Raw genomic sequence first — 12629 nt, 5'->3', positions numbered from 1 at the left:
TTAACTGGATAAAATATGCAAATTTAATAAAAACAAATCAGAAAATAAAAATATTTTTACAAAACAGTTCTACAAGATTAAAATGTCAGTCCAAATTCCCCTCGGTTGATGTCTACACTACCTCTACATATTGTGTAATTTAAAACTGTGACGTTATTCCAATTATGTATTCTTCCAAAATACAACAGTAATGATACAATAACAATAATTATAGGAGAAGGTGAGTAAATTATCATGTTAAGTTTAAGAACAAGGATAGCTCTCCTGGATTAGGGCAAGACCCTCCTCAGTCCAGCAGTTTTCTCACAGTGGCCAATCTGATGCCTATTGGTGCTCACAAACAGGAGATAAAGGCATACTCCTCTCTTGTAAGTGTAACTGTGCTAGTTTTTCCTTAACATATTCTCCCTTTTCCCTCCAAAGTAGAATGAAATAAGTGTTCAACACCACTATTTGTGATCAAATCAATTACTCTGTCTCTTTCATACATACTACACACACACACACACACACACACACACACACACACACACACACACACTCACACTCTTTATATATGGCTGCCCATCCTATATACATGACTCTGGGCAGCTAACAATAAAAAAAGTAGAAACAAGTAAAACAAAAACAGCGATTAAAAATCTATATAATATAAATAGCATAAAACAGCAATAGCCTTCCTCAAATTGTAATGCTAATATTTATTTTTATTTACTAATATTTATTCTTGGAAATGCCTCCCAAAATATATTTGCATAATGTTACTTTTCTTGCTTATTTTAAATTTATTTGTCAAAGTTGTATTTCCCTTGAAAGCTTTGCTAGCATTGGATGGTTTTCTCTTATTCCATTACAAGCACTAAATGTTAGGTAATTTATATCCAGAAAAATAATTTTGGCAAATTTTAACTTATATGCAACTTTGGAGGTAGGAGTTGTGGGTGGTCGCATCTTCTTGCATTGTCTAAATCATTAAACACATTCTGAAAAGGACTACAAATGAGTAATAAAAATATCATTTTTGTCAATCTTTCATATAGATATTTCATTATAAATGTGTTTGAAAATTAAGCCTCAAAGCAACAAAAGCCACAAAGATGCCTTTGGTTTTTTTTTAAATGCTATAATATAGATTATTTACTTACCAAACTGGAGTTTTTTCATTACAGCTACATATTTCTCTTCAAGAGATCTTAAAACTGACAATGGCTTGGGTTTCATTGCAGCTTTTTTAGAGGATTCAGCCAATTTTCTCTCTATTGTAATGGTTACAACAAAACACATAATATTTAATAAATTACTGTTAAATTTATCTATAGTATTTCTTTACAGCAATAATTCATTTTGCATAATCAAAAAACAGGCATATCCTAATTTTGTGGAGACACCACACTGATGGCCCTACAGTCAAACATAATGGCGGTTCTTTGGATCCAACTTTGTGCTTGGTCCTATTCTATCTAAAAAGTATTTCTAAAAAGAAACAGAAGCACAATGAATAAAAAGCTTCAGTAATTTTGTATTAATAGCATTGCCTTCTTTGATGGATATTCTAGAGTCTCTAGCAAAGTAGTCCAGCTGAAAGTACATGTGTAAAGCAAGTGGAGTGGAGTCAAAGGGAATCAGCCTCTACATTGATCTCTACATTGCCACAAATGGACAACAAACAGACCTTTCTTAATTCCAACCTTTCTTGAATTTCCTTAACCCTCATCTAGCACCAAAGTAATGCTAACAGTTACTTGACTAGAATCTTGTGCACAGGCAATGTCAGTTTAACTGGAACTTCATGTGTGGCCTTGATCTTTCGCATCTGACACATGTATGCAAAAGAATTTAGGATAATGTTTCATTTTTCTATGTCTCAGAAGAATAAAGAAATTCTTGCCCAGGTATATTTTCACATTAGTTACATCAGTTACATTTGATCTATTTTTAACTTTTTAAAATGATTGTATGTTATTTTTTATCTACTTGTCCATAGTTCAAGATTTTCTGTTTTTCAACTCATTGTTACCTCAGTCTTGTTGAGAACTTGTATACTGATAAAAGATGGAATACAAAAAAATCATGCTCATTTACCTTGATTAGCTTGACGCAAACTTGTTGTTGCAGCGTAAACAATTTCAGCAGTCCTTTGGATATCTGGCACCAAAAGAGTCAGCCCCTCTGGTTCTTGATCTGAAGTATCCGACTTTACTCCAGTTTTTGACTTGTCTTTTTTTGATCTACAGAATAGATCAAAATTGGACAAGATTTAAAAAAGAAACACGTTGATAGAAGTGAAAATATTTAGGAAACATGCCTTAAATATATTGCCTTGAAAGATTAACTAAATATGTGCCTTTAAAATGCAGAAACCATATAATAACAATAAAATTTAATGTGTATAATTTGAACCACATTCTTTTTGAAACTGATAAACTGGACATCTCTAACAAAACAACATTGAAGCAATAAAGCTACATATTTTGCAAGGCTTATGAGGCTACATGAAAACTGTCCCTAGTTTTCCATATGTGCATGCACATTTCTGCCAGAACTATGAATGAAACAAAATGATTTGTTTACCTATGTACATGCAGAGACAGCTGGGAACAGATTTCAAAGTAGCCACTTAAGCATCTAAAGAGCAAAGCTGTTAAAAACTTCAAAGATAGGTGCTAAGATTTTTGCAAAGCACCTCCTTCTAAAGTTTTGCATGGCCCCAATAAAAGCAGATTTCATGTCTGTGTATACATGTATATATCCAAATTTTCTTTCCTTTTTTCTCTATCCAGACAATGCTGATAAATAAAAAGCTTCTTTCAATCCTAGCAAACTAAGTGTATAAATCTATTTCAGAAACTAAAATAATTAGCACGCTGAGGAAGCTAAGTTCTGAAACACGTGCATGGAATGTTACTGTAAGTATCAGCATTTAAATTTTATTCTGAGTTCCTCATGTCTGATTAATTTGATTACGTTTCTTCATTTATTTTTCTTATGTTTATCTCAATTGTCATCTAACTCTTAGTAAAGCTAATAGGCTGTGACTTTTCATCTTGTTTTTATTACTTTTATTAATCAGATTTTAATTTGCCTTTCATCTACAGTATAACAAATAATATTTTTGTTCAATATAAACCCGTTTTCTGGTAACAGCTTTTTATTAGCTGGAGTCAGGAGAAATACGAATTATAATTTGATCTGATTTTCTTAACCTAACTTCTAGATTCTGGATATTTTTGTTGTATTTTCTTTATTCTGAATGCTTTCTTTAACATATAAATTTATTTTGTTGTTCTTGCTCTAAAATATTTTGTCTGCCCCCATTTCCATTTATTTTATAATTCATGGGACAGGCAAACCTGTTCCCTTTTAATATTATTAATTTCTGCTTTTATTGTCTGATTATCATTTGCTTTCTTTTACTTGGTATTATATTCTGTCCGCTCTTTTTACTAAATCTTTTAAAGACATTCTTTCTCTTGAGCAAGATTTCCCCCCAGTTTTCATTCTAAAGCTTAATACAAGCTGCTTTTCTATGATAGCCTATATACCTATTCCTCCTTTTGTTGGCAATAATATTTTTCTCCATTATCATTATTTTCAAATTTCTGTGGAATCAATACAATAACTTTTCTGTTTTTAATATATCTTATTCAAATTATTGCTATAGTTTTTCATTATATTTTCCCAATATTTTCGCCTTGTGTTATGTTCTATTCTCAGTGAGAAAGATGTTGACTACTCTTTCATTTTTTTTTTCTACTGTATATTTTGGGAATCTATTTTATTTTTTTAGTTCTCTTATTAAAGTTACTTTTCCATTTTTTTTCTTTAATGTTGGGTTTCCTCAAGGACTTATTTAGGATGATCTTTAGAAAAGTCTGACTCATTAATGAACCTATTTATTTCTGAAAAACAATGACAACATGTCACAAGTATCCTATCTTCTGCATGAGTTCCATTATGAAGAAAAAGAGGTTAGGAATGTACCAACATGAATCTTGGTTTATTTGGGTCTTATTCTTTTTGCCCAAATTTAATTATTAAGGTATAATTTTCACCTGTCAAGAAAATTTCAGTTGAGATTTCTATATTCTATATGCATATTCAATAGACGCATATTAGTATAGTAAGAAACTGGGCATATAAGAATCAACAATTTCATTCTTTTTTCAATATATCCATAAATATTTGAAAAGATAAGTTCATATAGCTGAAACATAATTTAAATCCAGCCATGGGAGACATGTACTCTTCAAAACTCACCACAGGATTCCTGTTTACACCAGATTTTAATTGTTCTAGAATCAACTATTAGTTGTTATTTTTTTAAAAAAAAAAATCGAGATGGAGGGCTATATTTTCTCTTCAATTCCTTGCTTTAAAACAAACTAAAAATTATATGTGGCTTGATAAACATTGTAATACAACTGAAGCACCAACAAGAAGATAATGCTTAATATTCAGTGTGATCCCAGGACATGTGCTCTTAGATCAGAGTAAGATGGATTTGCTTAAGAAGGTGTAGATCAGTGGTTCTCAACCTTTTTAATGCCGCGACCCCCAATCGGTCATCAGTCGAGGACTACTCAACCGGTCGTAAGTTGAGGACTACTCAACTGGTGCAACACCGTTTGTAGAATGGGACTTTTGGCGGGCTCAGCAGGGCAGGGACAGCCTGGACAATTCCTATTGGCTTTTGAAACCCAATAGAATTAGACTCTATTCAAGAGAGTCTATTCTATTGGCTTTCAAAAGCCAATAGAATAAAAGGGAGTAGCACAGCTAAGGAAAAGGGGAAAAAAATGGCGGACTGCGTTGTTTGGTGACCCCCGTGAAATGGTCGTTCGACCCCAAATGGGGTCCCGACCCACAGGTTGAGAACCACTGGTATAGACAATTGTTATGGTTATCGTCCCTATGAAGTGCTGCACAATCATATTATTTAAACATTAAATTTGGTTTCATAATTTTTGTCCTGACTTATATCAATGTACTTGTTTTGGAATTCAGATCAACTCTGAATTTTGGTGTAATTGTCTCAATTTATTAAATATTGTTTTAATGTATCCAAAATTCTAGCATCTGTTGGTTACACAAATAAATTTCCTAGAGTTATGCAACTAAATTTTCAAATGTTCACTTTTGTTTACTGATGTCTCCTTTTTGGGTGTTTGTCTTATGCTAACATTGGGTAAATGTACTAGGTATAAATATAAATATAAATATTGAGGGGAAAGTCATGCTTTGGAACACTGCCAACATTCTTATCATTTTTGCCTAATGTTTCCTTCTATTTCACTGCATTGATCCCTTGCATTCTTGGTACTATCCATTTTTTAGATGGAGAACTCTTTTAAAACTAGAAAGGTTTTTTATGACAGATTCCTACTTTTCATCAGAAATGGTGGTTGAAAGAAAAAAAGTCTCAACTGCCTGAGATTTATTGTATATACGAATGTTCTTTCAAAATATTTATTCTAATAAGAAATAGGGGCTTATAACAGAAGTAATTAAAACCAAATTTAAATAAGAACAAATTTGGCCCATCAAATTTGGTTTTAATTACTTCTGTTATAAGCTCCTATTTCTTCTTAAATAAGAACAAATTTGTTTTCAAATAAGAACAAAATAAGTTGTTCTTATTTAAACATTTCCTGCTCTAAGTCATGAAATTAAATGAAAGTTCCCTTGCATTTGTTTGGGGAGTATTATGTTATTTCTCAAAATCAATCAATCCCAAGAAATACCTCAATCGATTGGTGTAAGTATCCACACATGTCTTCATTTTGGCTAACAGAGTTCCAACCGAAGCTTGGGATTCTAACTGTTCTTCTTCTTCTTCTTCTCCATTTTCTCCAGTCAGAGGAAGCAACAATGGTACCATAGATGTGCACGAAGCAATAGCTCGGAGAAGTTCCAAAAGAGCTCTATAGAGGGGAACATGCCTTGCCATATCCAAAACTAGTGAAGAAAACGAAGAAATATAATAAAATTCCAGCTACTTACATTTCAGTTTGATTCTATTTAGTTAATAAAATTATCTATTTATAAATGTTTGTTGGAAAACATGAGGCAAAATTAGAATGCTTTTGGTTGTTTTGAACAACTGTAATTGTACAATCAGAACTTTATTCACAAAGATACCTTAGAGATTGACAGTATAAAAAAAAACATCCAAAAATGCAAATTCAATATAAAATAAATTCAAGAAGAATAAAAATGATCTTCTTTATAAAATATATAGTTATGTTTGCTATCATCAGATATGGTAATAGCCATTAATTTTAACAGATTTAAAGGGGAATTGGCCAAATTTGTAGAAGACGGGCTATGAATGGCTATTAGTCTTGAAGGTTGCTGACTTTCATGGAACTAGGAAGTATATGATATGATAATTTTATGACTGAATTATGACACTTTCATGGAATGAATATGACTTCAAAATATATCTTAATGTCTTTGTCTCCTAATTTTCTCCTCAAGGTTATATTATTTTGAGAACAGTGATTTAGTTTCAAATATTGGATGCTGATACATTTCTGACCTTATTAGTATTTGGAAAATAAAATTTATTAAGTATCATATTTTTTAAAAAAAGGCAAAGTCTAAAAGTACAATTCATATTTTGCTGTTTTACTACCTATAAGTTATCTTTGAAGTTAATCTACAATTTCTTTATCTTTTGTTTCACTTTACTGTGTCCAACTCACTCATTACAAATTATTCTTACTTTACGCAAATCTGCACTGGTGTTTCTGAAAATTCAGAAATTTTTCCATTATATATCAAGTTCAAGCTGAAACAGCTGTGAAATAAGACTACTGGTTTCCAATCGTATTTTTCCCATTGGCAAAGCCTGAACTTTAATACTTATAAAGAAAGTCTTTAAAATGGTGTGTATTAAATTAGTATAACCTTATTATTTATAGCTCATGTTGTGACATTTTGGGCCTGTTGCAATTTCCATCTAGGGGTTGCCTGAAGGAGAATGCAATACAGTAGTCCAAGCTTGTGAAAAGCAGCACATGCGTCACTGACCTACCAATGTCTGTCTTTCAAGAATGGGAGCAAATTTTTAATTAGCCAAAGCAAATAAAAGCCTCATCTCTGGTGTCTATCCAGTATCAATGACAGATCAGAATTCAGAGGAGAGGGGGAAAAAACAAGATTGTACTTGTGTGTATGCCTTTTCTGCAGCATTCTGAAAAAATTACAGCTATCCTTTAGGCTGGTCTGAAAGAACATGACTCTGTAAGGGTGATCCAGAAAATGCTATCATTTTACTGAACATCTGAAACGGTATTTTCATAGCATTCCAATCATTATATTTGATTGCCTTACTGAATTGAAATTTATAAAACAAATGCAGACAGATTGGCTAAAGGTAGTCCTCACTCCTAAATGGCTGCATATTCATAGGTATCACTTTCTAAGTTTCAATGTTCTGTCTATTGCACTACTAAAGGAAAATTATGCTGGACTAAACAGTTTCCTTTTTCTGCTGACTATAGCAAACAAAACTGCCTTTTTAAGTGAGGTTGACTGCAAGACACAGTCAAAATAAGTAAGGTGGAATTTTGTGATTTTTGCCTTCCACTGATATATAGGTTTTTATATGCTCTGGTATAATCAATTTCTAGTAGCAATGATAATCAGGTGTTTACATTAGAGCAGTGGTTCTCAACCTTCCTAATGCCGCGACCCCAACCATGTGGTCGTAAGTTGAGGACTACCTGTATTTCCCTGCGGGCGGGGCAGGAGTAGGCACGCACACTCCGCCTCCTCTCCTGCGGCTGCACGTGGGCCGTCGCCCAGCAACCCAGCAAGTGCGGTGCCGCCCCCTGCGCTGGCCGAGGCATAGCTGGCAAGCAGCAGCGATGGCGCAGGCCGACCACTGGCTGGGCCACCAGCTGGTCCAGCCCAAGGGAGGTAAGGCACCCGCCGGGCCCCACACGCGCCAGCAACCCTCCCTACGCCCGCCGCTGCCCCGCTAGCCTTACCTTGGCCACCACACGTTTGGTGTAGCGGCAGGCAGTCCCAGGCGCTCCTGGGCAGCCATGGCATGTGGCAGCGAGGGCGCAGGGCAACCACTGGCTGGGACACCAGCTGGCCCAGCCCAAGGGAGGTAAGCCACCCGCCAGGCCCCACGCGCGCCAGCAACCCTCCCTGCGCCCGCCGGCCTCCCACCTCCCACCCCTGGCCCTCTTTTACTTACATTTAGTAGTTGCTCAGCAGGGAGGGGTGGAAATGTCCAGAAACCTCGCCTTAGCTACAGACAACTTTCAGCACCGTTTGCAGACTGGGCCTTTTGGCAGGCTCAGCAGGGCAGAGACAGCCTGGACAATTCCTATTGGCTTTTGAAAGCCAATAGAATTAGACTCTATTCAAGAGAGCCTATTCTATTGGCTTTCGAAAGCCAATAGATTCTATTGGCTTTCGAATGCCAATAGAATAGAGTCTCTTGAATAGAGTCTATTCTATTGGCTTTCAAAAACCAATAGAATAAGAGGGAGTAACACAGCTAAGGAAAAGGGGGAAAAAATGGCAGACTGCGTTGTTTGGCGACCCCCGTGAAATGGTCGTTCGACCCCAAATGGGGTTGCGACCCACAGGTTGAGAACCGCTGCATTAGAGTAACCCAATACTGATAAGCATGTAATTCAGAATAATTTATGATGGAATACAGATTAGAACAGGGTTAGGCAATCTTGGCTCTTTTATGACTTGTGGACTTCAATTCCCAGAATTCCTGAGCCAGCATGTCAAGAATTCTGGGAATTGAAGTCCACGAATCATAAAAGAGCCAAGGTTGCCTACCCCTGGAATAGAGAATGCCAGAGTTGGAAGGGACCTTGGAGGTCTTTTAGTCCAACCTACTGTTCAAACAGGAGACCCTATGCCAGGGGTAGGCAACCTCGGCTCTTTTATGACTCATAGAGTCCATGAGTCATAAAAGAGCCGAGGTTGCCTACCCCTGCCCTATACCATTTCAGACAAGTGACTGTCCAAACTCTTCTTTAAAAACTCCAGTGATGGGGCACCCACAACTTTTGGAGGCAAGCTGTACCACTGATTAATTATTCTCAATGACAGGAAATTTCTCCTTAATTCTAGGCTGTATCTCTCTTTAATGATCTTCACCTGTTACTTCTTGTTCTGTCCTCAGGTGCTTTGGAGAATAGGTTGACCCCCCCCTTCTCTGTAACAGCCCCTCCAATATTGGAAAGGCTGCTATCATGTCACCCATAGTCCTTCTCTTGGATTAGACATTATCAGTTGCTGCAAAAGTTCATTGTATGGTTGGATAAGGTTTTAACAGTTCAAGATTTGGAATTGTGATATTCTCAACTGTTAGCTCTATTTGAAAATGTCACTAAGTATGGCTGGGAGTCCAAATATTCAGACTCAATGTATTTGAAAAGGAATATAGGAGAAGAGCTATATGTAGCAAAACAATGTTTTGCTACATATTATAAATGTTTGCATAGTAAACTGTTTTGCTAATACTGTACAGAATTGAAAACTGTATGGAATGCCCAGATTTATAGAAAAGCACAATATTATCATAATTAAAAATTGGTTATGTAGTGTTCTTTAAATTCTTAACATTTTATTGGGGGAAGACAAGAAGAAATTTGAATACATCACTTAGTATAAAACAATAACATCTGTCAATTGCCTTATTACCTGGGAAACTCCCATTACATTTTGTATTAGTGCAAATGTTCTTTTCTCTCAGATAAGACCCTGAAAATCTGACACTATGTTTAACATATACAACTCCAATCCTAAAACAACTGTATCCATAGTATTTTTATCTCAAAAGTTAATGGCACATTTCATTCAACACATTCAACAAAAAGTTGACTTAAACTACAGATTATCTAAGTCCATTAATCAAAATATTTATTTCCTCATCCATGGCAAAATTCCCAACATACTTTATGTTTGATATTTATATTAATTCTGGCCAACATTTATGGAGAAATTTCTCTTGAAAAAGAAACTTAGCAGTAAACTATACAGTAATTGGAAGCATCCTTATTCCTAAATTCCTTTATACTGTTCCAAGATACTCCTACCTAAGAATAACCAAGCCTGATGAACCATTAAATAGATAAGAGCAGCTCTAAATTCTTTTCCAAACCATTTAACATTCCAAGTATAGCTTAACCAAATACAGATGACATTTAAAAAGTCCTTTTTATATTATTGAAATGTGCTGTCAAAGAACACAATCAATAGAGCATATGAAACCAAAAAGGAAAATGGATTATTATGCAACATTTCCTATGTGCCTCAAAACAAGCTAAGCAAAAGAACCAACTGGAAGGTAGGCAAAGTATAACAACGATTTTATAAACATCTTTTAATAATTTATTCAAAGGATATAAATGTTTTTTGTTTCTTCCATTTTCGTCCATAAGTTCTACTCTAAATGTTTACACTATTAAATACACAGATGAAGGTAAAAAAGGTACACACACAACCATTCTACCTGTAACAAGTGATACTTCATTTTGGTATTATGAGATTAGGATAGTCTCCTGTGACAATATAAATTAAGACTTAGCATAAAAGATGGTATTTTCAACTGTCAAGGACATATTTGTGATCATATCCGGTTTCAAGCAAACATCTTCTCTATGTCAGGAACTCCTTTCATCTTTATTAGCTGGCTTCAAACAGTTCTACTTCATATCTTAAGAAATCATAGAGGTCATAACTTTTATTCAGACAGTAGTGTTTATATCCTGTTTTTTCAGCATTTAATGCCACAAATTCTCATTGGAGACTGAACCATTCTCTCTTTTTCCCCAAAAAAATTCTACCTGCAGCCTTCATATGTAAATTCAGTAATAATGTCAGTAATCACTGAAAATATCATCCAAAGATTATGTAAAAATACTACAAAAAGGCTGAACCCTGAGAGTGTCTTAGTTAATAGGATATGCAGGAATCTCATTAACTATCCAAAGATTTACAACAGAGGCTAGATACTCCAGCTATTCAATTAAAATATCTAGAATCCATTTTCTTACTTTACAATCAGTCAGTTTAGATCTTCAAAACATAAAATTATTGTCAAAGGTCATATTTCTGTTCTCATAATGTCTAACTAATTTAAAATTGTAAACTTCCCTTGTTTCTGCTTTCTTAGTACATTTTCTTAAACATATAATGTTAACAAACTCACTAAAAGACATGGTCTCGGTTACAATATTTCATGAGTTACTATGAAGTCTGAAGCTAATAAGACAGGAAGCAAAAAGCCACAGACCATTATGTAAATATGTCATAGTGCCATCTGTATTTCAGGTTAGGAAAGAGAGACCTCAGACTGGAACCCCAGAACTGACAAATACAATTATACACTCATGGAGAAAAATGGATTACTATATTTTGTAATAGTTGATTTTCTGCAAAGGCATTTCTCCTTCTAGGTGCTATAAAGTTTTTATATAATTATACTGAGTCCTTGAAGGTTTTACTGTTGGGTAGTTATTGACTATAGTATATATTTATAAGAGACTGGACAGCCATTTGTCTGAAATGGTATAGGGTTTCTAGCCTGAGCAGGGGGTTGGACTAGATGACCTCCAAGTTCCCTTCCAACTTTTTTTAAAAAATATTATTATTATTATTATTGTTGTTGTTATATATGCATATATGCACATCTAAATAGAACATAATGAAAACACGCCTGCAAGAAGTTTGACAGCAAATTTCAGCTCCTTACTCCTACACTATGGGAAGACATTTCAGACTTCAGCCCCAGGATTTAAACAATGGCTCTGGTTTGTTTGCATTCTGCTGATGTTGGATTAGGTTACTAATGCTTTCTTCCATCAGAAAAAGTGATGACCCTGATAGTTAAGCCACACAATGAATCAGCTAGTGGGGCAGAATTTAACAAAATACGCAATTCCAATGCCTCTTCCCAACCCAGGATCCAACAACTTTCTTACGCTAAGGACTTTCCACCTTGCCTGAAAAGTATAATTATCTTGGACATTTCCCACATCCAGAGAGGGAGAGAGGGAGATGCTCCTGGCTGCTTCAGGATCAAAGGAGAAGAAAAAAAAGAAAAGAAAACATGGTAGTAATGTAAGGACTAAAGTTGATAAGATGAGAAGCAAAGGACTGCAGATCAGATTGATATGTAAACATATTCTTTCCTCTTTCTTTTTGTCTTGTTCTATTTCATAAAATAAATACCTCTCCCCCACCTCCAAATAATCACACCGCAATTGATCTTCGTATTGTAGTCTGGGAAAAAGCAATGAAAGTTTCATTGCCACAAAAGGAATGGGCAAGAAAGGATTGCACTTGAGATCACACACATTCAAGCACATATGCATACAACTGGATTCTGCCTTCTGTAATAGTTGGACTTCTGCATAAATGTTTCTTTTTCAATTTTGCAATAAAGCTTTAATCTAATCATGCTGGGTCCTCGAAGATACTGCTGTTAGCTAGTTACTAAGCGCAGGGGAGAGAGAGAGTGTGTATAAATGTCTGAAGACACATGAATCAAGCTATGCCTGCATGAAGTCTGACATCTAATGACTTTTGCTTTTTCTATTTAAACAATAACTGGAGGCAGATCTCTTATAAAATGTCTAATTAACACT

The 12629-nt window shown here is 35.0% G+C and overlaps 1 protein-coding gene across 11 annotated transcripts in view; it reads right to left on the bottom strand.

Annotated features, from left to right (window-relative positions):
- The window catches only part of BIRC6 (baculoviral IAP repeat containing 6), a 149594-nt gene that overhangs the window by 8704 nt on the left and 128261 nt on the right, over positions 1 to 12629 (bottom strand). For all 11 annotated transcript variants that reach the window (XM_039352325.1, XM_039352326.1, XM_039352331.1 and 8 more), the window contains 3 exons: positions 5742 to 5955; positions 2083 to 2228; positions 1146 to 1256 (listed from right to left, as the gene is read on the bottom strand). In XM_039352325.1, the coding sequence (XP_039208259.1) occupies positions 1146 to 1256; positions 2083 to 2228; positions 5742 to 5955 (471 nt within the window). The remainder of the gene's footprint in view (positions 1 to 1145; positions 1257 to 2082; positions 2229 to 5741; positions 5956 to 12629) is intronic.

The sequence above is a fragment of the Crotalus tigris genome, unplaced genomic scaffold (assembly GCF_016545835.1).
Source record: "Crotalus tigris isolate CLP2741 ecotype Arizona unplaced genomic scaffold, ASM1654583v1 scf7180000018420.1175843, whole genome shotgun sequence".
Classification (NCBI taxonomy): domain Eukaryota; kingdom Metazoa; phylum Chordata; class Lepidosauria; order Squamata; family Viperidae; genus Crotalus; species Crotalus tigris.
This window is presented reverse-complemented; position numbering and strand designations above follow the sequence as displayed.